General features: G+C 45.3%; 1 protein-coding gene and 1 long non-coding RNA gene across 2 annotated transcripts in view; one reads left to right on the plus strand and one right to left on the minus strand.

The window, feature by feature from the left end:
* Positions 1 to 1557: 1557 nt before the first annotated feature.
* Positions 1558 to 21655, minus strand: part of LOC101129558 (signal-regulatory protein gamma) — a 29242-nt gene continuing 9144 nt past the window's right edge. The window contains exons 3-6 of the mRNA XM_019017564.3: positions 9211 to 9528; positions 8290 to 8622; positions 3237 to 3321; positions 1558 to 2649 (exon numbers count right to left, since the gene is read on the minus strand). Coding sequence (XP_018873109.1) covers positions 3239 to 3321; positions 8290 to 8622; positions 9211 to 9528 — 734 coding nt within the window. The 3' untranslated portion in view covers positions 1558 to 2649; positions 3237 to 3238. The remainder of the gene's footprint in view (positions 2650 to 3236; positions 3322 to 8289; positions 8623 to 9210; positions 9529 to 21655) is intronic.
* LOC109024427 (uncharacterized) lies at positions 6528 to 21499 on the plus strand. Its single transcript, XR_002003932.3, has 3 exons — positions 6528 to 6740; positions 10229 to 10373; positions 19067 to 21499. It is a non-coding gene; the product is annotated as an uncharacterized lncRNA (long non-coding RNA).

Below are 21655 nucleotides of genomic sequence, written 5' to 3' on the forward strand. Positions count from 1 at the left end.
CTGAGCAAATAAGAAATGGCAACTCTTCTCAGGTCTGTCAGAGAAATGAGGTTACAGAGCAGACCATTGTCTCTGAAACTGGAAGTTAGACAAAATGATATAGAGAATTACAACTTCCTGAAGCCAAAAGCTCCATGGGAACCAGTGCCAGGGTAGGAAAACCTGCACTGTAATTGAAGAATTGCTAGGGGCTTGCTGTGGGCCAGTCTGAGGAACAGATTCCAGCAGGACCCAATCGCAGGGAACGGCCAGTCTGAGGAACAGATTCCAGCAGGACCCAATCGCAGGGAACTCCAACACTGTTGTGAGATTTACCTCCAGGAGCTTGATTAGGTGCTCAGAGTGAATATGAGAGAAATATTCACTTGTGCTTCCTGGGGGGTGGGGAGGGGAAAGCGAATCATTTTGAACTACACCAGAGCATTCTTTCTTCTTACCAAGCCCAGCTCTCAGGAGAAACTATTTTACCAGTGCCTAATCTGCTGGGCTTTGATCAGAGCCTAACCTACCTGGGGAAGGCAAGCACCCAACTCCAGCCCCCTCTAGCCATCCTGTCCCACCATAGGGGAAAAAACTGAGAGGCACTTGTGAAGTCCACAGGCCAGGGGCACAGGCTTACATAAGACTGCAACCTCATGGAACTGGTGATGAGCCCATGTGACATTTTTGGGAGACAAATAATTGAAAGAGAGATTGGACAACCACAGTGAAAATGCAGTGAATAAATGAGCAGTGAAAATGCTGGAGATAAAGTTCAAATTGAATGTCAGTGGAGTTATAGAAGCATGAATAGCTGGTGGAGGCAACGTAGACCCTGGTAGTGTTTGAGAAACTTCAGATAGGCAGCCTGCAGGACTTAGAGAAGGTGAATTTAACAGATATGGGATGGGGTGCTGACAAATAGGGTGAAGGTGTCCCTGAGGATGTGACAACAGCAAAAATCTTCACGTGAAAGGAACTTTTGCAGAGATTTCACGACACTGAAAGTGCAAATGATAAGGTGCTGGAAACAAATCCAAACTTAGAGAGGAAGGTGATAAAACACCCAGATAGAAAGGATGTTTGCTCCATATCCAAAGTGTACAAGAAGGAGGTAAGCACTCTTCCAACTACTCTTGAAACATTTTTACAAAGAAATAAAATACTTAAACACTCGATGTTTCCAATGTTTTGAATTACAGGGTACTAATAAATACTCATTTATTATTTTTTATTGCCTTCTACATTTGTAACTGACAGTATGAGAGTTTCCTATATTTTGACAAAAAATTGTAAAGGTCACAATATGATCATTGTTTTTCTGATTGGATGTGGAGATTGCTTTCCTGGGTTTCCGGCTGCACAGTCATTCTTGCAGTCTTGCACTGCTGTGAAAAGCGAGGGCTGCCTGTATTCGGTATAATGCTTACGGTAATAAATGCTAAATAAAAATTAATCAAGATAAGAGAAATTAGAATGCCAGGGTAGACAGGAGAATTGATATTATGTACAGAGTGGTTTGCAAAAGGTGCCCTTTAATAAGGTGACATTGAGCAGAGGCTTGAAGGAGGGATGAAGGGAGCCATGAAGCTGTGTTGGGGAAGAAGCAGAGGAGTGATACAATTTGACTTTTCCAAAAATCACTGTAGCTGAAAAATGAAAGCCAACAGAGGCTACAGAAGTGTTCCCGGAAGAGATGATGCTGGCCGGGACAGGGAGGGGTGATGGAGGTGAGAAGTGTGCAGGTTAGGGATGTAACTCAGTGCTGTCCTGCAGCAGGCTTGGACTGGCCCCTGAAAGCCAACCGTTAAGTTTCAGGAATTTTGCAATCCAGTTGTTAAACTTCTGGTAGCTTGAAACTGGCCGTGTTGGGGGTGATGACACCACAGAAATTGTCAAGTACAACAAATCAGCTTTTTTTTTCCTTTAAGAGAGTCCATTTTTAAACACTTACCATCTCATGAGTGGACATAAGTATTTTGAAGGCAGAATTGAATATGGGGTGTAAAGAGACATCAGGGAGGATTCCGGGAGTCAAGGAGGCTTTTGGACTGTGGCAGCATTTCTGCCATGAGCAGCAGGGCTGGGAAGCCTGCAGGATGCTAGAACTAGTGTTCCCATCACAGAGAGAGTAGGGAGAGCTTCTTTGTTTCTGAGTGTGAGGAGTAGGACCCTTAGACAAAGAGGAAGGATAATCTTTTTATTTTCTTAAAACCTCTTTGGGAGTGCATTTGTATTCAAGAGGCAATAGAGAACCTCAACAAGGCTGGGGAGTTGGGATAGGCAGGAATCTGGAAGGCAGGATAACCCTTGAGAACCTGGAGAGTGTCTGTGGTTTATGGTCAGTCTCAAGGCGATGGATGGGAGTCCTGGTGTGTTTAGATTTGGCATGTTTCTCATCTTCTAGGGAGGTGCCGTTAAGTCAGTGCCCAGAGCCCAATCCCATGGCCCCTGCTCAGGACCATGAATGAAGACCTTGCTCTGGGGCATCAAGGTCTGTGTGAAGGAGCAACAGGAGCCTGTGGGCAGGCAGATGTCTTGGGAGGGGAGGTGTTTGGAGCCAAGTCTAGAGAAGCTTCTCACTGGCTCATTCTCTCAAGCTGAGCCTCTCAGGAAAGGAAGGAGGCAGCAGAGATGAGGGTCCCACGTGGCAGGGGAGGAAGGAAGGAGCTGTAGGAAAACACATCCACACTTAGTCATCTGCTCATCTTTCAAGACATGTTTCCTGAGAGTCTGTTATGTTCTCGGGGCTGGTCTCCTGGGATGCCTGTCGCTGGTGGACAGGCAGTCCTGAGATAGAACTCTGCCTGCTCAGCCATCCTGCCAAGTCCTGATGCCCTTTCCAATATTCCTTCCACTCAGACACACAGAGGGTCAGAGCACAAACAGCCTTCAGAGCTTCCCATTTGGGTTTCTCAACATTAGTCTACAATGTGGATTCCTCTGACCCCATGGAGTCCCAGCATTCAAATAATCTACAGATAGCCTGCAAGGGACCACCCACTCATCACTGCCTCCATGAAACTCCTAGGGCACTGTGGACATTTTTGAACACATTTCAAGCATCCCACATTGTACACCACCCACATAATTTCTGTGGGTTGGGAGCCTTTTAAATGGTTCCCCAAGACTTCCGAGGGTGTGGAGGGAGCTTAACTCCACAGACCCTGGTGCTGCCTGGCATGTGGGCTGGGCCTTCCTGTTGGCCTTGCCCTTCTGCGACAGCGCTTGGTCTGTCCTCCCTTCCTTGTACTTACAGTCAGGTCTTCTGCTTCCAGGGGATGTAGATGGGGCCCAGGAGGATAGCTATGAGGAGCAGCGCAGTAAGAGATGATGCCGGGCCTGGAAATCAGGGAAGATGAGGGGCTATGAGAGAGGCCACTTGGGAGGCCATTGTAGGGGCCTCCACTTACCCCATCTGAGGCTGCCTGGGCCCATCTATGCCCTACCTTTGAACGTGCATCCTGCCCAGGCTATCTTCACTCCAGCACAAGGCAGAAGCCACAGAAAGAGGCTCCCCATTCTCACTCATCCTGTCCCAGGTTGCCAGCTTATTCTCCTGGAGGGAAGACTTGGAGGGGGTGTGTACTCAGGTATTCATACATGTGGCAACGGGGTTCCTCACTTGACCCTCACAAGCCTATGGGAGCAGGGATTGTCATTCCATTCTGCTAGGGAAACTGAGGCCCATGGATTTTAGGGAGGGTCACAAGGTTACTTGCATTCAAACCTAAAGAAGCTGATCACTAGTGTTCCTTAGGTTGATCCCTGAGACCATGTCCTTTGGAACAAAACAAGTCCAAATTCCTAGGGACATTTTAATGACTGTAAAAGGGTAGGCAGGTGGCTTGAGGATGGCTTCACAATGAGAGTTGCAGGTTCCCTGCTTAGCCCCAGAAGTAAGGGGAGGACTCCGTGTTCTCAGAACCTGGAGGAGCCATGGAGCGCTGGACATAATGAAACCTTCTGGCTAGAAAACACCCTAGTGAGTCACGGAAATGGGTCTCATGCTTGGGAGGGCCTCAGACGTCACCTAGGCCACCTCCACCCCAGTGCAGGTGTCATCTGAAATCTTTCTGTTAAGTTGGGCACACTCAGTTACCGGGAAGCACATGTTTGGACGCTGCATTTTTAACATGAGCAGTTCAGGCTTTTAAAATCAACATTTTTAACACCAGCAGTTTGGGCCATTAAAGATATTACAGTATATTTTAAATAAATAAAATGGTGCTGGTGGGTCCTTAAGGAAGAAATGGAGAACTCAGCATCTGTGGCTGCTGGGGTGTTGGAGGCCGGCAGTTCTCAGCTGGGTGGCTCTCTGGGACTTCTTCTCCCTTGAGGAAAGCTGCACTGCCCAATTCCAAGTTCACTCCTCCTTCTAGGGGACAGCCCACAAGAAAGATTGGCTGAATTGAAAATAGGAAGGCCACGCTTCTCTCCTCAATTAAAAAACACTACATGACACTCTCAGCCCTTGGGATCCTCCGCAGGAGCAGCTGGGTCTTTGTCCTACCTGCACTGTAGCTCAGCACCTCGCTCCTCCTACAGTCCTGCCTCCCCATTTCCTGAGGCATGCTGACCCTACAGCTCTTCAGGATGCTTCCTGCATTCCTGTATCCATCTCTAGTCTGCCTTACAGAGAAACTGACCTTGGTAAGTTGTCTGGAAAACTGACTCTAAAATATAAATTTGAAGCCTGAATACTCATCAGCTCGCAATGAGGACCTCAGGGCTGGCAGTGAGTGGGGCTGGGCACCATGGCTGGAATGCAATTGATACAACTTTCACTGGCAGTAAGCTGGGATGGTGTAACCACAGGCAGGAAATTCCTTGGCATCAGGCTTTTGAAACAAATTGGGAAATGGTAGTTATAAGGACTAAGTTGTTCCATGGCTATCACTGGGCATATTTTTTTTTGGGAAAGATGCTGAGAAGCTACGAGTGATTGATTATGAGTTAAGGTTCAGTGTGAAAGCAAGAGGACTTCTTGGCAGCACTGCACTTTCTTATCTCTTGTGGCTAGAGGGCAGAAAGAATAGAGGGTTGGGCCCTGGACATCATTAAAAGAGTAGCAGAATCACAGAGGAGGATGAATCTCAGCTTCAACGGTTGCTATGCTGGGGTAGGGCCCTGATGGGGAAGTTGTGGGACCCTGAGATGTGGGAGTGGACATTTGGGTCAAAGCACTCAAAGATCTTCGGTTGACTTAGGAGTTGCTGGGTACAATTGCAGCAGCATAGCTACTTATCTGTGTAAAATATCCTCCCCAAATCAAATAAAAAATGAAAACAAAAAAGTAAGTTCTGCACAACCCTGGCTCTCAGTATTACTTGAAGAGAGAAAGCCAAACTGCAAAATGACTGTGAGTCAAAAGAGAACACTCGCCTAACCCTAGTGCACAGTCTCTTACCGGGCTCCCACGCCACTGGTGCAGCACTTATGTAACCACAAGGCATCTTGCACTTTACCTGCCAGCCTAGACAACTTAAAATGCATTTCTAGCCTTAGTACCTGAGCAAAGATGCTACATCTGGCAAACCGAAAGCACCCAAAAATGCCAGCCCTGGTCCCGGTCCAAGCCAGTGGGTGGATGAATAACTGAAAAGCAAATGCAATCCAGTCTTGATGGTGCAGTTTTACCTCCCTGAGAAGTAAAACTATGAACCCTAGAAACATCACAAGAATCAGGAATAGGAGAAATTCCAAGGTGGGAGAGGAAGAAGGGAGACTGACTAGGGGCCTCAGGACTGAGGGACAGCCCTGCAGCCAGGCACCTGGGACCCACCCCCCAACAACAGCCCCAGCCATAAATGGAGGCAAAGGAATGACATAGAAAAGAGCAAAAGCCTCAAGTCAATTAAATCACCACTTCAAGAAACTAGAAAAAGTAGAGCAAAATAAACTCAAAGCAAGCAGGAGACAGGAATTAATAAAAAGAAGAGTGCAAAAAATGAATAAACTGAAAACAGAAAAACAATTTAAAAACTCACGGAAACAAAGTGGTCCTTTGAAAAGACCAATAAAATGGAAAAAAACTATAGCAAGGCTGATGAAGAAGAAAACAGAAATGGCATATTTTAGATATGAGGTTGAAACAGGGGATATCGCCATAGACCCTTCAGACATCAAAAAGATAATAAGGAGATATTATGAACAACTCTACACACAAAAATATGACAACTTAGATAAAATGGACACAAAATTCTTCAAAAGGCACGAGTTACCGGAACTCACCCAATATGAAATGGATAATATGAGTAACCCTAAACTACTGAGGAAATTGAATTTATAATTTTAAAACACCCCCAAAAATTCTTGAGGCCCAAGTGTTTCAAAGAAAAATACTGCAAAGCATTTAAATATGAATTAAAACCAAATTTAGTGCACAGAAAGATAGTCATAAAAGAAATTTGAGGAAAATTTGAATGTATACTCCATTTTAGATGATATAAGGGAATTGTTTTAATAATTTTATGAAATTTAGTGATTAAAAATTTGAAATTGTATTAACTGTAATAATGACACTGGTTTTGTAAAGCTGTCTTTAGTCATAAGATCACCCAACTATGGATTCCATTTGGAACTGCGTGTACATGCATGACTGAGTTAGCTGTGGACATGATCACACGCCTTCCATACATCTCTGATTATGGAAGACATTGTTTGCCCTCCATTTCCTATATGCACTCTTCCAGCAGACAGGGACATGGAAAAATCCGTGACCTAGCACTGACCCAGCAGATAAGACTAACCACCATAAGGTATGTGGGAGGAACCTGGGCCTTTGAAAAGTCTCCTGGAGTTGAGACCCCTCCTGGTATTACACAAGAGGGAAGTAAGACATATTTTGGTCATACGGAGTGGAACACAGGCCAACTTCAGGTCCATGGGACAGTGCCCAGCAGAAGAGGAATGTTTCTCTAACTAGCACAAATTTGCATTTTAGGCTGTAACTGACCTTGTTCTCAGGGACCCAGATTTACTTTAATTAGTTTGAACCAATAACCTGATCTAAAGGCAAGAGGTCTTCAACAACATCCCCCATGACTTCCCAAGTCCTAGTTTCCCCTTCTTTAAAACTCCAGACTCACTGGGTGGTTGAAGCAAAAACAGAGATCATGGATGAATGGAAATTTGCACTTAGTAAATTTACAGAGGGGTTTGTGATTATTGTTGCTCAAATATCACAATCAGGATGCAGAGGAGGTCCGTTCTGTGACCATTCATGGTCACCTGCAGGCCTGGTACAGTTTTGTTTTGTTTTGTTTTTTTTTTGACAGAGTCTCACTCTGTCGCCCAGGCTGGAGTGCAGTGGCGTGATCTCGGCTCACTGCAAGCTCTGCCTCCTGGGTTCACACCATTCTCCTGCCTCAGCCTCCAGAGTAGCTGGCACTACAGGCGCCCGCCACCACGCCTGGCTAATTTTTTTGTATTTTTAGTAGAGATGGGGTTTCACCATGTTAGCCAGGATGGTCTCGATCTCCTGACCTCGTGATCTGCCCGCCTCAGCCTCCCAAAGTGCTGGGATTACAGGCGTGAGCCGCCAGGCCTGGTACAGTTTTAAACTACATTTGTCTTTCTGAAATATACACAGCAGATGTCAGGGTGTACTGGGATGAGGTCATAAATGTGGATGGAAAAGTTTAGGATGAAACAAACAAAGCAGAGGTTAGAAAAAGTAGGGAGCACAAGGGTGGGCTGATGAGAAACAGGGGCATAACAACTCTCAAGGAATAAGGGAAGGCAAAGGACTCTATGAAAAGATGGTTCCCCCTGCCTGCCTCTTTGCTCCTTAAATATATATTTATGTACACCAGGCGTGGTGGCTCACGCCTGTAATCCCAGCACTTTGGGAGGCTGAGGCAGGTGGATCACGAGGTGAGGAGATTGAGACCATCCTGGCTAACATGGTGAAACCCCGTCTCTACTAAAATACAAAAAATTAGCCGGGAGTGGTGGCCGGCGCCTGTAGTCCCAGTTACTTGGGAGGCTGAGGCAGGAGAATGGTGTGAACCCGGGAGGCAGAGCTTGCAGTGAGCCAGATCGCGCCCACACTCCAGCCTGGGGGACAGAGCGAGACTCCGTCTCAAAAAAAAAAAATTAAACATATATTTATGTCAAAAGTTCTATTAACTTGTGCATCAAATTCTTACTAGTCATGACTCTTGGCATGTGGGATTTGGAGGGATGGAGCTGACATTAAAATTTTACTTTGTATTTATAGACTTCTAGCTTATTTTACAGCAAGCATGGATATTACTTTTAACATGAAAGAAAGAGACAAAATTTAAAAATTTTGAGCAACCTCACCAGGGGTAGCATCTGATCTCTGGTCCTTCTGGTGGACTGTGACCTCCAGGGCAAGGCGTTTGCTGACCACCAGCTGCCCATCATGCTTCACCTGGCAGGTGAAGACCACATCATCCCTTTGGTCAGATATGTTCACCAGGAACCAGCTCGTCCAGTTGTAGGTACCATCCTTGTTCTCTGTAAGGGTCGAGGCTGTTTCTCTCTGGCACACATTTCCATTCTCCAACCAGGTCAGCTGTAGGCTCTGGGGGTAGAACTTCCTCACCTGGCAGGTGACGTTTACCTGGTTCCCTGCCCTCATGGGCTGTTGAGTAACCTCCAAGGTGGGTGGAACTGAAACAGCACAGGGTAGAAGCTCTGATCTTGTGGCACAGACAGATCACAGGGAGGGCTCCATAACTTAACTCCCACTACCACGGTGAGGGCATCACCAGGACAGTGCTAGGCAGGCAGCAGATGCTAAGACATTGAGGGCGCTCTTTGCATATGAATGAAATTACCAAGCACAGTGCCTGGTGCACAGTAGGTGCTCAAGGACTGGTAGCTCCTACTAGGCTAAGAATGAGTGAAATCTACAAGCACAACCCCTGGCATGCAGTTGGAATGTAAGAACTGTAGCAAAATCAGTGAAATCGCCAAGCACATAGGGACTTGGCTTATAGTAGGTACTCACTAATAGTAGTTGTTCTTGGTGACATAAATGAAACTCTGTAGCACAGAGCTTGGCACGTGATTGCTGGTCCCCTGACCGCTGCCAATAAAATGATAGTAAGTGGCCAGCACACCTAGGTGCATGGCGGGTGGGCAGTATAGTCAGGGATTAGATTACAGGCCATTCAACCTCTGGAGCAACAGCCTGGGGAGAGGGGAGTGGGCTTGACAGCCAGGTGTGGGCTTGGGCTGGGTGTGAGGGTCCTCTACCTCGGATGGCCTCAGACAAGTTGGCAGTCCCACGAAGAGGGTCCCCCTGCAAGGTGACATGGGCCACCTCGCAGATGACCTGAGAGCGAACGTCCCAGGGGTCCAGTACCACCCTGGCTGTGCTGCGGATGCTGTAGGCCACACTCTGTCCTGTGGGGTCCACGTTGGTCTGGAAGTCTGAGAGCTCATTCCCATTTTTGAACCATTTCAGGGTGATGTCTCTGGGAGAGAAGCCATGGGACTCGCAGGTGAAACTCACTGTGTGCTCAGGTGTGGTCCTCGCCGCAGGGCCCAATACCACGGGGGCAGAGGGTTTGGCTACAAAAGGGGCATCGATAAACAGGAGACATGACTGAGATGACAATCACTAATGATGAGTGTGTGACACTGTTAAGAACCTTCAGATACATTAATTTTAATCCTTCTAATAATGTGGAGAGGATGGTGTTCTTATTCTCATTTTACAGAGCAGGATGCAAAGGTTGGAAGAGGTGAGGACCAGCCCCAGGTCAGACAGTGTAGGGGAAGGTCCCAGAGGGAAGTCCAGGTCTGAGTTCAAAGTCCTCCTCTCCACATAGGGTGACTTCCACCAATCTGGGCACAGGAACAAAGTTACTGATTGGTCTCCCTCTGTGTATTAACTGGTGCTAGCCTGTTTCCCCAGGAGAGCTCACCAACCTCAGAGAGGGTGTTTACAGAAGCCAAAGTAGGGAACAATGGCAAAGTGGCGCCACCATGAGACCTGCAACCAGGCTGTTCAGCCCATGAGAGGGGTGGCCTGGAACATGCAGCCCCTCATCTGCAAAGTGGGACAGCAGCATTTTCCCTTCCCAGGGGTGCAACAAGGATTAAATGGGGCCATGGAAGAAGTTTTGCTTTGGATCAAAGTCAGAAGATGCTTCATAAAAATAAACACAGATCTGTCTTTAATCCAGACTTGACATATACCCAGAGCTCTCTCTCTTTGTGTATTTATGAATTTATTCCATATTTTTCATTCTTTTCACAAATATTCCAGTACAGTTTTTGAAAGAAAATGAAGTAGTTAAGGCTAAAGCTTTAACATGGAGTCAAGCGTTTGTAAGAGCATTGCACTCACACCTGCTAAAGGTCAAGCCACAGGATGTTGCTGTAGACCTGGATAACAACCGACTGAAGTCGAGGTACATGGGATTTTGATTTCTCTCATCCTGGAGTGTCCTAATTAAGTAACCAATTAATACGAGTTTGCAGTTTAGCATTTCTGCCAGGCAATGAACTGTTTTCAAAAACAACATTTTGTGAAAGTCCCCAGTACAAAACTTTTCCTGCATTGCCCTATGGGACACTATTCAGGACTGCCATGACTCAGGGTTCCCAAATTGCAACTCTTTATTTCCCAGATAAATGCTATTTCCTTTGGCCTTCCTATCAATCACTATTTTTTTTAGTTAGCAGGTCTAATCTGTGCCAAGTCCCAAATTTGAAAAGAGGGAAGGTTTCTTGGAATCTAGGTCTTCAGTTGGGCCAGGTTGGGTTCAAAAACAATGATCACTGAGTACTAAGAAAGCGAAAGGTGGGTGATTTCTTCATCGTTAATTCATTACAAGTGACAAAGATCTAGGCCACCCCAACAGGCAGAAATCTATCCTGGCTCCTGAAAGCACACAAACTGGAGAATCAGAAAAATGAGGGTAGTTTCTCCCTGTAGATGAGTCCTAAACGTGTCTCCAAATTGCTAATTATTACCCTGCACCTCCTATAGCAGTCATCAGGAAACACATATTAGGCATACTTGCATTTGTAAATATTAACTTGCTCCCTACCCCATGCAAACATTTTATGGGCACAGTAAGAAGGGTGTCACTTGAAGAAGTCAAGTCATCAAGACACCAGCAGCATTGGGCATCCCTAGAGGGCTGAGAGGCTGTAACCAGTTCCCATTTATTGAGGGCTTCTTGGGAGCCTGATGCTGGCTGCTCCCTCTGTACCTCTCAGCTCTTTAATCCTCCCTTCATTGCCTTGAGGGGGTCCTCGTGTGAGTCCCTTATAGGATCAGGGTCTGAGGGGACCCCAGCTAGCAAAGGGCCAAAAGTGAATAAAAAACCCACCCTGGTAAGATGAGGGAGGATGAATGCAAGCACGGAGCCTGGTATGCAGCAGGTGCTTAATAAATGAGCCATATGGCTGTTATGAAGAGGTTTGGTCATTACTACTTCTGAATCTACACACTTATTCTTTAGGCAGTAGAACATAGAGGAGTAGAAACACCAAGAAAAGGCTCAAATCCTGCTCGCTGCAGCTCATGAAAAACTCAAATGATAATAGAAGCAAAACCACCAAGTCTGGACAACTGGCTTTCAAAAAAAAATAAGATCATAGGTAAAGCTGGAAGCATTTTGGAAGGAGGAGGGAACAGAGTCCTCTGTGACATCTTTTTATTATTATTATTTTACTTTAAGTTCTGGGATACAAGTGCAGAATATGCAGGTTTGTTTTATAGGTTATGTGTGCCACGGTGGTTTGCTGCACCTATCAACCCATCATCTAGATTTTAAGCCCTGCATGCATTAGCTATTTGTCCTAATGCTCTCCTTCCCCTCACCCCCCCCACCCCTTGACTGGCCCTGGTGTGTGTTGCTCCCCTCCCTGCATCCATGTATTCACATTGTGCAACTCCCACTTATGAGTGAGAACATGTGGTGTTTGCTTTTCTGTCCCTGTGTTAGTTTGCTGAGGATAATGGCTTCCAGCTTCATCCAAGACCCCGCAAAGGACATGAACTCATTCTTTTTTATGGCTGCATAGTATTCCATGGTGTATATGTACCACCTTTTCTTTGTCCAGTCTATCAATGATGGGCGTTTGGGTTGGTTTCATGTCTTTGCTATTGTAAATAGTGCTGCAATAAACATACATGTGCATGTGTCCTCATAGTAGAATGATTTGTATTCCTTTGGTTACATACCCAGTAATGGGATTGCTGGGTCAAATGGTATCTCTGGGTCTTGATCCTTGAGGAATCACCACACTGTCTTCCACAATTGTTGAACTAATTTACATTCCCACCAAGAATGTAAAAACGTTCCTATTTTTCCACAGCATCACCAGCATCTATTGTTTCCTAACTTTGTAATAATCACCATTCTGACTGGCATGAGATGGTATCTCATTGTGGTTTTGATTTTCATTTCTCTAATGATCAGTGATGTTGAGCTTTTTTTCATATGTTTGTTGGCCACATAAATGTCTTCTTTTGAGAAGTGTGTGTTCATATACTTTGCATACTTTTTGATGGGGTTGTTTGTTTTTTTCTTGTGAATTTGTTTAAGTTCCTTGTAGATTCTGGATATTAGACCTTTGTCAGATGGGTAAATTGCAAAAATTTTCTCCCATTCCGTAGGTTGCCTGTTCACTCTCATGATAGTTTCTATTCCTGTGCAGAATCTCTTTAGTTTAATTAGATACCATTTGTCAACTTTCACTTTTGTTGCAATTGCTTTTGGCATTTTTGTCATGAAGTCTTTGCCCATGCCTATGCCTGAATGGTATTGCCTAGGTTTTCTTCTAGGGTTTTTATGGTTTTGGGTTTTACATTTAAGTCTTTAACCCATCTTGAGTTAATTTTTGTATAAGGTGTAAGGAAGGGGTCCGGTTTCAGTTTTCTGCATATGGCTAACCAGTTTTCCCAGTCCCATTTATTAAATAGGGAATCCTTTCCCCATTGCTTGTTTTTCTCAGGTTTGTTGAAGGTCAGATGGTTGTAAATGTACAGCATTATTTCTGAGGTCTCCGTTCTGTTCCATTGGTCTATATGTCTGTCTTGGTACCAGTACCATGCTGTTTTTGTTATTGTAGCCTTGTAATATAGTTTGAAGTCAGGTAGCATGATGCCTCCAATTTTGTTCTTTTTGCTTAGGATTGTCTTGGCTATACGGGCTTTTTTTGGTTCAATATAAAATTTAATGTAGTTTTTTTTCTAATTCTGTGAAGAATGTCAATGGTAATTTGATGGGAATAGCACTGAATCTATAAATTACTTTTTCGTGACGTTCATTCTTCCTATCCATGAGCATGGAATGTTTTTCCATTTTTTTGTGTCCTCTCTTATTTCTTTGAAGCAGTGGTTTGTAGTTCTCCTTGAAGAGGTCCTTCAAATCCCTTGTAAGTTGTATTCCTAGGCATTTTATTCTCTTTGTACCAATTGTGAATGGGAGTTCATTCATGATTTGGCTCTCTGCTTGTCTATTGTTGGTGTATAGGAATGCTTGTGATTTTTGCATATTGCTTTTCTATCCTGAGACTTTGCTGAAGTTTCCTATCAGCTTAAGGAGTTTTTGGGCTGAGATGATGGGGCTTTCTAAATATAGAATCATGTCATCTGCAAACAAAGACAATTTGACTTCCTCTCTTCTTATTTGAATACCCCTTATTTCCTCCTCTTGCCTGATTGCTCTGGCCAGAACTTCTAATACTATGTTGAATAGAAATGGTTAGAGAGGGCGTCCTTGTCTTATGCTGGTTTTCAAGGGGAATGTTTCCAGCTTTTGCACATTCATTATGATATTGGCTGTGGGGTTGTCATAAATAGTTCTTTTTATTTTGAGATATGTTCTGTTAATACCTAATTTATTGAGAATTTTTAGCATGAAGTGGTGTTGAATTGTATTGAAGGCCTTTTCTGCATCTATTGAGATAATCATGTGGCTTTTGTCATTGGTTCTGTTTATGCGATGGATTACATTTATTGATTTGCATATGTTGAACCAGACTTGCATGCCAGGGATGAAGCCAATTTGATTGTGGTGGATAAACTTTTTGATGTGCTGTGGGATTCAGTTTGCCAGTATTTTATTGAGGATTTTCACTTTGATGTTTATCAGGGATACTGGCCTGATGTTTTCTTTTTTTGTTCTGTCTCTGCCAGGCTTTGGCATCAGAATGATGCTGGCTTCATAAAATGAGTCAGGGAGGTGTCCCACTTTTTCTAGTATTTGGAATAGTTTCAGAAGGAATGGTTCCAGCTCCTCGTTGTACCTCTGGTAGAATTTGGCTGTGAATCCATCTGGTCCTGGGCTTTTTTTGGTTGGTAGGCTATTAATTACTGCCTCAACTTCAGAACTTGTTATTGGTCTATTCAGGGGCTCGATTTCTTTTTGGTTTAGTCTTGGGAGGGTGTATGTGTCCAGGAATTTATCCATTTCTTCTAGATTTTCTAGTTTATTTGCGTAGAAGTGTTCATAGTATTTTCTGATGGTAGTTTGTGTTTCCATGGGGTCAGTGGTGATATCCCCTTTATCTTTTTTTTATTGATTTGATTCTTCTCTCCTTTCTTCTTTATTATTCTAGCTAGTGGTCTATTTTGTTAATTTCTTCAAAAAACCAGCTCCTGGATTCATTGATTTTTTGAAGGGTTTTTTGTGTCTCTATCTCCTTCAGCTCGTTTCTGATCTTAGTCATTTCTTGTCTTCTGCTAGCTTTTGGATTTGTTTGCTCTTGCTTCTCTAGATCTTTTGATTGTGATGTTACGGTGTTGATTTCAGATCTTTCTAGCTTTCTGATGTGGGCATTTAGTGCTATAAATTTCCCTCTAAACACTGCTTTAGCTGTGTCCCAGAGATTCTGGTATGTTGTCTCTTTGTTCTTATTGGTTTCAAATAACTTCTTAATTTCTGCCTTAATTTCATTATTTACCCAGGAGTCATTCAGGAGCAGGCTGTTCAATTTCCATGTAGTTGTGTGGTTTTGAGTGAGTTTCTTAATTCTGAGTTCTAATTTGATTGAACTGTGGTCTGATAAACTGTTGGCTATGATTTCCGTTCTTTTGCATTTGCTGAGGAGTGTTTTACTTCCAATTATGTGGTTGATTTTAGAATAAGTGCCTTGCGGCACTGAGAACAATGTGTTTTCTGTTGATTTGGGGTGGAGAGTTCTGTAGGTGTCTATTAGGTCCACTTGATCCAGAGCTGAGTTCAAGCCCTGAATATCCTTATTAATTTTCTGTCTTATTGATCTGTCTAATATTGACAATGGGGTATTAAAGTCTCCCGCTATTATTGTGTGGGAGTCTAAGTCTTTTTGTAGGTCTCTAAGAACTTGTTTTATGAATCTGGGTGCTCCTATATTTAGGATAGTTAGTTGAATTGATCCCTTTACCATTAGATAATGGCCTTTTTTGTCTTTTTTGATCTGTGTTGGTTTAAAGTTTGTTTTGTCAGGGACTAGGATCGCAACCCCACCTTCTTTTGCTTTCCGTTTGCTTGGTAAATTTTCCTCCATCCTTTTATTTTGAGCCTATGTGTGTCTTTGCATGTGAGATGGGTCTCCTAAATACAGCACACCAATGGGGCTTGACTCTTTATCCAATTTGCCTGTCTATGTCTTTTAATTGGGGGATTTAACCTAATTACATTTAAGCTTAATATTGTTATGTGTGAATTTGATCCTGTCTTCATGATGCTATCTGATTATTTTGCACACTAGTTGATGCAGTTTCTTCATAGTGATCACTGATCTTTATATTTTGGTATGTTTTTGCAGTGGCTGGTACCGGTTTTTCCTTTCCATGTTTAGTACTTCTTTCAGGAGCTCTTGCAAAGCAGGCCTGGTGGTGACAAATCCCTCAGCATTTGCTTGTTTGGAAAGGATTTTATTTCTCCTTCACATATGAAGCTTAGTTTGGCTAGATATGAAATTCTGGGTTGAAAATTCTTTTGTTTAAGAATGTTGAATATTGGCCCCCACTCTCTCCTGGCTTGTAGGGTTTCTGCTAATAGTTGTTCTGTTAGTCTGATGGGCTTCCCTTTGTGGGTGACCTTGCCTTTCTCTTTGGCTGCCCTTAACATTTTTTCCTCCATTTTGACCTTGGAGAGTCTGATTATTATGTGTCTTGGGGTTGATCTTCTTGTGGAGTATCTTAGTGGTGTTTTCTATATTTCCTGAATTTCAGTGTTATCCTGTCTTGCTAGGTTGGGGAAGTTCTCCTGGATAATATCCTGAATTGTGTTTTCCAATTTGGTTCCATCCTCTCCATCTCTTTCAGGTACTCCAATCAATCATAGGTGTGGTCTTTTTACATAGTCCCATATTTCTCTGAGGTTTTGTTCATTCCTTTTCATTCTTTTTTTAAAATCTTGTCTGCATGCCTTATTTCAGCAAAATGGTCTTCAAACTCTGATATCCTTTCTTCTGTTTGGTTGATTCCACTACTGATACTTGTGTATGCTTCACAAAGTTCTTGTGCTATGTTTTTTAGCTCATCAGGTCATTTATGTTCCTCTATAAACTGGTTTTTCTAGTTACCAGCTCCTGTAACATTTTATTAAGATTCTTAGCTTCTTTGCGTTGGGTTAGAACATGCTCCTGTAGCTCAGTGGACTTTGTTATTACTCACCTTCTGAAGCCTACTTCCGTCAATTCGTCCATTTCCTCCTTTGTCCAGTTTTGCACCCCTGCTGGAGACTCATTGCGATCATTGGAGGAGAAGAGGCAACTCTGGACTTTTGGGTTGTCAGTGTTTTCTGTTGATTTTTTCTCATCTTCATGAATATGTCTAGTTTTGATCTTTCAGGCTGCTGACCCTTGGATGGGGTTATTGTGGGGACTTTTTTTGTTGATGCTGTTGTTGCCTTCTGTTTGTTTTACTTTCAATGGTCAGGTCCCTTCCCTGCAAGGCTGCTGCAGTTTGTTGGGGGTTCACTTCAGGCCTTTTCATCTGGTTGGCTCCCACACCTGGACATGTCACTTGAAGAGGCTGGAGAACGGCAAAGATGGGTGCCTGCTCCTTCCTTTAGGATCTCTAACCTCGAGGGGCACTGATCTAATGCCAGTAGGAGCACTTCTGTGTAGGGTGTCCGACAACCCCTATTAGAGGGTCTCTCTCAGTTGGGTGGCACGGGGAGCAGGACCCATTTAACGAAGAACTTTGACTGTCCCTTGGTGGAGTGAGTGTGCTTCAGTGGGGAAAAACCCACTTATCTGGGCTGCCCAGATTTCTCAGAACTAGCAGCAGGAAAAACTAAGTCTGCCAGACTAAGACAGTGGCCACCCCTCCCCATAGGGGCTCAGGCCCAGGGAGATCAGAGTTCTGTCCCTGAGCCCCAGGCTGGAGTTGTTGGAGTTCCTGGAGGGATGCCGTGCCCAGTGAGGAGGGATGGGTCAGTCCTGAAGAGGCACTCTGGCCGCAGTTTGCCACAGCTGGTGTGTTGGGCTGTGGGGGATACCTCTTGGGAACAAGCCATCCAGCCTCCCTGGCTCCAGCAGGGGAAAAGCATGGCCTGCAGTTATAGAGATGGCTGCCACCTTTGCCTTGCCCTGGGAACTTAGTGTGTTAGGCAGCAATCAGTCCCAATGCTGGCTGCCGCCTATCCCCCAAGGAGCTCAGATGGCTTAAACAGCAGGCAGCCACAGCTGTGGTCCTGGCCACCCCTTCCCCTGGGAGCTCAGCAGCCTTAAGGATATTCTAGCTGAATGGCTGTTGAGAATCTGTGCAGCTCTGCGGTTGATTGAGACCCTAGGCCCCAGTGGCATGGGCTCATGAGTGGGATCTCCTGATCTGAGGGTTGCACAGTTCTGTGGAAAAGCACTGTTTCACAGGCTAGGTGGCACGCTCACTCACCGCCTCCCTTGGCTGGGGGGTGGGGGCTTCCCTGCCCCACAGCTCTCAGGGGGCCTCTGCACCACACTGCTCTTCCTCTCCATGGGTCTCGCCAGCTGCCTAGTCAATTCTGATGTCAGAATCTGGATACTTCAGTTGGTGTTGCAGGATTTGCTTGCTTTTATGGTTCTTTTCCATGGGAGCCTCCTATCACTGCTGCTTCTAGTCAGCCATCTTGGCCCCGTCCTGCGTGACATCTTGGTGTTTTGAGGCAGGGAGACTTTTGGGGCTGAGGAGTACTGGGATTTCAATGCTTTTTTAGATACACACGTTTTCACGATGGAAGGTCCTCCAGCACTGAGGCTGGATCTGAGCAGGGCTTTATCCGGAAACTCTGTCTTGGGTCCTGAGGCCTGTACTGTGGGAGGGGTCCTGGCCAGGGCACTGAGGCCTCCTGAGCTGTTTCCACCACATTTTTTCTGAAGCACCCACCCCCAGAAAAGCTGTTCTCAAAGCCCCAACCCTATGGGGCATGACCTTTGCCAGGGGACTGCGTATGAGAATCTTCTGGAGTCATGAAGAGTTCAGATGCCCAGGCCCATGTCAGATCAATTAAATTGGCATTTTTAGGTGGATACTGGGTCCAGGTTTGTAAACATTTTTGTCAAAGTTTCCCAGGTGATTCTAATGGGTGGCCAAGATTGAAAGCCACGAGACTCCACCCCAAACCCCATGTATCCTTGAGGCCTGGAGGAGCACTGGCCCACCTGAGGTGTCATGGCTTCGGCATCACATAGTTCACATTTATGGAACGTTTACTGCATTCCAGGTGCTGCTCTGAGTATGTTACATGATTTAACTCCTTCACCTCTCCCTACAGTCTGTGATGTCAGTGTTATCATCAACAGATGAGGACACCAAGGCCGACAGTGGTGGTTGCCTTGTCCCAGGTCACAAAGCCAGAAAATGGCAGAGCTGGGAAGTGGCCCAGGCAATTGAGTTCTTGCCCATGCTCTCGTAACCACTGTACTGCGGCAGCTCAGTGATAACCCGAACACCTCCACCATTAGAGGCTCTGTGTACATCCTCTCCTATCCTCACAGAACCTAGAGTAGGGGCCGTGATTATCAGCATCACACAGATGGAGAAACTGAGGACTCAAGGGAAGGCAAGACTGGCTTAAGATTACACAATCTTGAAATAGCACCTCAATTTGGGGATGCTTAGAATGTGCTAGGTGATTTACAGAGAGAACCTCAAATCATTTTCTTTCTCTTAAAGGAGTTCATGATGATCACCATTCTACAGATGAGGAAACTGAGGCTGGGAGAAATGAAGGCACTGTCTCCTTGTCCTCCATGTGTCCCAGTGGGCACCTTCTGTGTCCCACCAAGCATTCATGTCCATTAACAGAGCAAGTGCCCTGAATGCTTGAGCCCCAACACTGACTGCACACCCAATTGTCCCTTCGAGATTCTTGACTTCATGCAATTCAAGGGAGAAGCCTACCTCCTGGGTGCCCAGGCCCAGATACACTGTGGCCAGAAACAAAACACTGTGGGCTCCTGTCAGCCTGAGGGGAGCATGGAAACTTGCTCCTATGGGCCCCACGCACCCCGTAGGAAATACCTCATCTCCTCATCCTTAGTCCTCAGCACCAAGAAGGGGTGGGCACGTGCTCCGCTGAGCTGCAGGAGGCCCAACTCTGCTCCATAGATGCTGCTGAGTGAAGGAGAAACAGCACAACATGGGGGGAGAGTCCTAAATGCTTCATGTGTGCTGAGACCTGTCTTTTAGGAACAGGCTTGACATATAATGAGCCATCTGCAGAAACTTTCTAATGAGCGGGTAAAGCCAGCCCTTCCTACCTCTACAGGACTTTTTTTCATTTGTTTTGTTTTGTTTTTGATGGAGTTTCACTCTTGTTGCCCAGGCTGGAGTGCAATGGTGAAATCTCGGCTCACCGCAACCTCCGCCTTCCAGTTTCAAACGATTCTCCTGCCTCAGCCTCCCAAGTAGCTGGGATTACAGGCATGCGCCACCATGCCTGGCTACTTTTTTATTTTTAGTAAAGGCGGGGTTTCTCCATGTTGGTTAGGCTGGTCTTGAACTCCTGACCTCAGGTGATCCACCCACCTCGGCCTCCCAAAGTGCTGGGATTACAGGCATGAGCCACTGCACCCAGCCTCAGTTTCGTTTTTAATGCTTTTCGCTATAGAACTGAACAATGCCAGAGTCCGGAAAGAGAAGGTTGGAGCATTTCTCTACACTTGAAAAACCACATCTGAGTGAGTGTTGCAGAGACAGGGGCTGTAAGTCAGGTTGGTGGAGAGGAAATCTTGGCTCCCCGACTTGCTCACCACTCAGATCTCCTCTCTGAGCCTCAGTGTCCTCATCTTTAAAGAGGCAACAAATGGCTCCGCCCTCATAGCACTGGTTATAAGGAGACTTTGGCACAACTGCCACTCCCTGGCCCCCTTCCCTGCCTCCCTCCTTTCTCATCCAGGTCATCATTTAGGCTGAGAGCATGGCAAAGAGGGGTGAGCACCCTACTAGGAGTTAGCAGATCTGAGTCACACCTGAGCTACTTTCTGGCTGTGATTGCCTGGGCTGGGGAGGCACCATCTGGAAACTTCGGTGTCTTTGCCTATATTATCTGATCAGGGTAAATCCACTTCCACATCTATGTTCAAGGGTGGCAGGGAGCCCTGTTGCTATATCATCTAGGAGTGAAATTAGATAGTATTCTCATATATGAAAATACACACACCCTCTAACTTAGCAATGTCACTTCCAGTGGGTGTCTCCCACCTGAGGAGGGTGATACATGTACAAGGCCATCCACTGCAGGATTGTTAGTAGCTCAGGTTTGGGAACAACTTACATACCCATCAACAGAATGCTGTGAAATAAATTTTGATATTTCCATAAATTGGAGTATTCTGCAGCTGCTAAAGAGTGGAGCAGTTCTATGTCCTGACGTGGAATCTCGATATGGAATGTTAGGGCTTATGTTTGGAAGAAGTTTTCCAATCACCAATGGGCTTTAGTGTCTGAATGTGAGGTGCATTCTGAACCTTTGGGAAATGGATGAAAAAAGAAATCCTGGCTCCCTGATCCATGGTTCTGTTTGAAGAGCTTTTGTTTAGTACCTGTGATGCACCAGGTTCTTCTACGAAGGCAGTGTCTAACAAACACTGGGGAAGGAAGGAGCCTGCCTCTATTCGGACCTTGACTCTGGCTTTGATTCCATCAATAACTGGCCATGTGACTGTGGACAAGGCCCCTATCATCTCTTGGCTTAAGTCCCCCATCTGTAAAGGGGAGTTGGGCTGAAAGTCTGAAGGTCTTTCCCATGCTGAAATTCCAGGATTCAGGAGGTAGGATGAGGATTCTGGGCCTCTGGCTGGAAACCCCAAATAAGTTTTATTGCTGCTTTAAATTGGTCACCCCTGAGCCACCCATATGTATGACCTCTTTCCTGAGGTGAAGGATATTCTGAGATGACCCAGCTCTGCTCAGAGCCCACAGTGACTGTGTGACTCAGTCCTTAAATCACACAAGGCTTCAAATAGACCCACAGCAAATGCGAGACTTATTGGCATCTCCTCCCACCAGGCCATCAGACTAAACAGTGAATCTGTGCCTCCCAGGAATCTTCCCTGTGTGATGTTTCTGAAGATTAAATAAAGAAAAACACAATTTACACTTTCCATCCCCTGGATGAATTTCTCCTCATTAGAATGGAAGAGAATGTAAGCTTGGTGTGGGGAAGAGCTATTGGCTGTTTCATTCACCGCTGTTTGCACAGCATCCAGGGCGGAGTCTGGCACACAGTGGGTTCTCAGTGAGTGCCTGTTGCAAACTTAA

This window comes from Gorilla gorilla, chromosome 21, assembly GCF_029281585.2.
Source record: "Gorilla gorilla gorilla isolate KB3781 chromosome 21, NHGRI_mGorGor1-v2.1_pri, whole genome shotgun sequence".
Classification (NCBI taxonomy): Eukaryota; Metazoa; Chordata; class Mammalia; order Primates; family Hominidae; genus Gorilla; species Gorilla gorilla.